This window comes from Engraulis encrasicolus, chromosome 9, assembly GCF_034702125.1.
Source record: "Engraulis encrasicolus isolate BLACKSEA-1 chromosome 9, IST_EnEncr_1.0, whole genome shotgun sequence".
Lineage (NCBI taxonomy): Eukaryota > Metazoa > Chordata > Actinopteri > Clupeiformes > Engraulidae > Engraulis > Engraulis encrasicolus.
Genome location: NC_085865.1, coordinates 35,821,087 through 35,826,086, shown reverse-complemented (window position 1 = coordinate 35,826,086; position 5,000 = coordinate 35,821,087). Strand labels below are relative to the sequence as shown.

At 43.2% G+C, this 5,000-nt stretch overlaps 1 protein-coding gene across 2 annotated transcripts in view; it reads right to left on the bottom strand.

Annotated features, from left to right (window-relative positions):
* asap1b (ArfGAP with SH3 domain, ankyrin repeat and PH domain 1b) overlaps positions 1-5,000 on the bottom strand; it is a 152,853-nt gene that overhangs the window by 87,888 nt on the left and 59,965 nt on the right. For both annotated transcript variants that reach the window (XM_063207052.1, XM_063207051.1), the window contains exon 5: positions 1,381-1,526. In XM_063207052.1, the coding sequence (XP_063063122.1) occupies positions 1,381-1,526 (146 nt within the window). The remainder of the gene's footprint in view (positions 1-1,380; positions 1,527-5,000) is intronic.

Genomic DNA, 5,000 nt, shown 5'->3' with positions numbered 1-5,000 from the left:
GGGCTGCCGCCTGCCACAAAGCAGAGCAGTGAAAGAGTAAGACTCACCAGCACCCACGCACAGATGCACGCATGAAACAGACACGGCAAACACACGCTTATGAACCTTATGAACACCTACCTACCGAGGTCTGGTGTGCTGTGTATTCAGAGGTGCTCTTCTACATACCTCCGTTGTAATAAAGTGGTTATTTGAGTTACAGTTGCCTTTCTACTAGCTCGAACCAGTCTGGCCATTCTCATCTGACCTCTGACATCAACAAGGAATTTTGCACCAACCGAATTGCCGCTCACTGGATATTTTCTCTTTTTCAGACTATTCTCTGTAAACCCTAATGGTGGTTGTGCATGAATATCCCTGTACATCTGCAGCTTCTAAAATATTCAAACCGGCACATCTGTCACCAACAACCGTGTCACGTTCAAAGTCACTTAAATCATCTACAGTATCTCCCCCATTCTGATGCCCAAATGCAGTGAGTTACCACCATGTGATTGGCTGATTAGAAATTTGTGTCAATGAGCAGTTGGACAGGTGTGCCGTTGACCGTATGTGACATCTCCAAAACTAGCAGTACTCTAACATTTCCAGCATGACGATCATCAGAGGAGAGTCTATGTTATGGGGTTTTAAATGATATGAAACGTTGGAAGTTACATTTACAACACAAAATATCACAAATATCATTTCAGGGGACCTAGTCAAAGTGGCTGTGTTAACTATGAAGTACTAAACCCTGTACTCTACAGGTACATACTCACTGCTACTACAACAGCTGATACTATTACTGTATTGTACTATTAAACACCAAAGAAAATGATAAAGATGCAGCACACTCTGCCCCATGTTATATTAGAAGAAGTGACGTGTTGTGCATCTGGCCTTGAAGTCCGACCTTGACTATTACTGTACTCCGGGCCGGCCCAAGCCTTTATGGGGCCCTAAGCAAGAATTCATCAGGGGCCCCCATACCACCACGTTCTCAGCATCAGATGCTTCATAAGCTTCACTTACTTGCACAAATGAGTGGTAGGTGCTAAGGACATAGGTAGGCTGCCTGTAGATTGTGTACCCATCATGCACAGCACTTCTTGAGGCAACATTTCTCAAACAGAAAGCCATTAGACACAAAGGAATATAGGAATATCTTAGTTTTGTTTCAAAACTATCACTCTGTTATATTATGTGTTTCTTGTAGGGCTTTTGCAACTAAAAGTGGTACATTGAAAATGACGTTGTACCCACAGTAATTGAGGTGTCCTCCAATATATTCATTTCTTCCTGGAACTTGCTGCTGCTGACCCGGGCCCCTGGTGGCAATGGGGCCCTAAGCCAGTGCATAGTTTGCTTATGCCTCAGGCCGGCCCTGAGTGTACTCACCAGGTTCTTGAGGAGGGCGGTGAGCTCCTTGGTGAGGGTGGAGAACTTGACGAAGGCGGTGCCCAGGTCGGGGTTGTCACGGCTCATGAAGTTCCCGCCAAACTTGTCCAGCGCCTGCGCATAGTTCTCCTCATTCTGCACATGCTCTGTCAAGGGTGTGTCCAGACAGAGAGAGAGTGAGAGAGCGAGAGACAGAGAGAGAGAGAGAGAGAGAGAGAGAGAGAGAGAGAGAGAGAGAGAGAGAGAGAGAGAGAGAGAGAGAGAGAGAGAGAGAGAGAGAGAGAGCACCCACACGCACAAGAAGGGGAGGAGGAAGAGGGGACCAAAGAGTTAGGCCAGGGCCTGACAGGATGAGCGGCATTATAAAAACATTATAATAACAACAATACAGAGCCTTGGGGGACGTAAAATGGAGGACATCACATCTGTGCTACACCCCTACAGTCCTTTCCTTCCCTCTCCTCTCATATCACTGCTCACCCTGCCGTTCATTCAGCTTATTGTGTTAAGTTATATTGTGTTAAATTATATTATGGCACCGACTATGTTAAGGTCAGAGGCTGCCAAGTCCCCTCAGGGAAAACACATACAGACACACACACATCCGCATGTGTATGAGCACACACAAACATACACTCGCCTCCAAAAGAGTTGTCGCCTACCCATCTGTTTGGAATAACAGCTAATAACCTGACTTTCAATTAATCACTTGGCTTCAGAAGTCACTCATATGAAAGCTACAACCCTCTCGAATGAAAATGTATGTACAAAAATAAATTTCATGCACCAAAGAAAGATTGACCCTTTAATGAACACAGACAGGGTAGATTTTGACAAGACAAAAGTTTTGTCGTCTATCGAACATAATGTGAAAATGAGCAGATAAGTCACTTCAAAACACTTCAAATACGCAGATCGGGTGTCATACTTAATCACTGGTTCACTCACACCTCTCCAGAAAATCAACTTTGGCCTTAGGTGTATGTTTAGGGTCATTGTAATCATGGAAAGCAAGGCAATGAAAATCAATGGAGTTCAATGAGAGATGGTGACATATTTGCTATTCGTAGAGCAATACATTTTTAACTTCATGATGTAATCAATGATAAAAGCCCTCACACACCAGCAGCATGCATGCAGGTCCACATAAGAGCTGTATCCCTCCCATGTTTGACTTTAGGCACCATGTATTTTTTCCAAATTCTTCACCTTTAACACCAAATAAGTCTCTCCCACTGTCCTGTCTCAAAAAAGCCAGCCAAGAGCATGTCAGGCCTAATTCTGACAAAAATGAAGGCTAATCGGACTAATACTCTGAAGTCAAGATCCCAAGATCAACCATTTTAGAACTGATAGCATCAAAACTATATGGTGTTGGAGATGAAGAATATGAAAAAAGATAAATGGTGCATAAAGTGAAACATGGTACAGATACAGCTCTTATGACGAGCTGCATGCATGCTGCAGGTGTTTGAGGGCTTTTATCATTGATTAAATCATGAAGTTAAACATGTATTGCTCTACGAATAGCGAATATGTCACCATCTCTCATTGAACTGCATTGATTTTCATTGCCTTGCTTTCCATGATTACAATGACCCTAAACATACACCTAAGGCTAAAGTCGATTTTCTGGAGAGGTGAGAGTGATTCAGTGATTAAGTATGACACCCAATCTGCGTATTTGAAGTGTTTTGAAGTGACTTATCTGCTCATTTTCACATTATGTTCGATAGGCGACAAAACTTTTGTCTTGTCAAAATCTGCCCTGTCTGTGTTCAATAAAGGGTCAATCTTTCTTTGGTGCATGAAATTTATTTTTGTACATACATTTTCATTCGGGAGGGTTGTAGCTTTCATACGAGTGACTTCTGAAGCCAAGTGATTAATTGAAAGTCAGGTTATTAGCTGTTATTCCAAACAGATGGATAGGCGACAACTCTTTTGGAGGCGAGTGTATACACACACGCACATACACACCCTTATGAGCACATATTACACACACACGCGCGCACACACACACACGCACACACACACACACACACACACACACACACACACACACACACACACACACACACACACACACACTACACCCCACACATACGCTCAGTGTCACATGTCTCATGTGGCCATCCGCCCACATCTTCCCTGCCTGCAGAGCTGAAGGCCTGGTGCAAACAGACCTCTCAGACGCCGTTACGGCTCGATAGCTTTTGCAGTGTTTTGTGTCTGTCTCCTGTGCTGGGGTGCATTTCTGAAAAGCGTAGTTGCTAACTATGTTAGCTACTTTGTTGGTTGCAATGCAATTTCCCATTGGCAACTGCCAAAGCTGCTAACTCCTAGCAACTACGCTTTCTAGAAACGTGCACCTTTTGTGTCTGTCCCTGTGTCTCCCTTACACAGTTAGTGTTTTGGGAAAAATGCAGAAAATGTTCCATACACTGTTGCAGCTGAGAGTTTTGTAATGTTTTCTGCTGGTCAGTCGTGCCGTTTGGCCCTTTGTTTCCTAGTATACACTATTGCGGCTGTTTGAGTTTTGTAGTGTTTTGTTGTGTTTTCTACATACTACTGCTATACCTTGTTGTGGTTGTATGCGTGTCTCCTATTCAGTTTGTCCCTACACTGTCCATTTGATGTAAATGTGTGTAAATTCTGGTGTGTTTTTTATGTGTGTCTCCTGTGTCGTCTCCTCTCTCTCTCCATGTGCCACACCCTGTTGTGTGGCTGTGAGAGGCTTATAGGGTCTTGTGAGTAAGGATAGATCAGTATCGGTATCGGCCGATGCGCGTGTGGTTTTGGCCGATACGCAATATTTATTATTTTATGTCATTTTTTAAAATGACCGCACCAAGACACTTTTTCTTTTATTACTTGATTGTTAGATATTACTTGATTGTTAGAGTGGGTGTTTAAATGTTACAAGTTCTACCTCAATTTGATCATGTTAAAGGAATGTTTATTTTTAACTTGAGACCTGGAACATTTGTCATTTTTGAACCTTTTTTTGAACCCATATCGGCCCCAAATATCGGGTATCGGAAATCGGGTATCGGCCAAGGGTGATGAAAAAAAAAAAATCGGTATCACATCGGCCATTAAAAAACCTGTATCGGTCGACCCCTACTTGTGAGTCTTTTGTGGTATTTGTCCCTTATGGCTTTGTAGCCTGAGACTTCTGTGTCATCATTTGGATGGTTCGTTGACATTTTTAGACTTTGATGTTCTGTGTTTTACCAGTATTTTTTTAAAGGTGTAGCTTAGTTATCGTTTGGATGAGTGTTGGATTATTTTTAGCCTAATTCGCACCACTATACTATATATATAGACAGTGTGATTCAGACTCTCAACACAACTGAGTCAGGTCAATGAAGGGGAAATGGCAGCCGACGTGGCGTGGCGAGACTACTCATAACAGTTTTAAGGGTCGGTAAACAAGTGCAGCCTGTAGTTCTGTTTACGTCTATTGCGATATTCGGGCACAGGGACAGGCACACAGGAGGTGAGCCCTACCACTGAGAGCAATCAACAGCTTTAATGCATCACAGGGGGTGGGGGGGTTAACAAATATGAGAGAGAGAGAGACTTTGAATTGAAGAGAGAGAGAGAGAGAGAGAGAG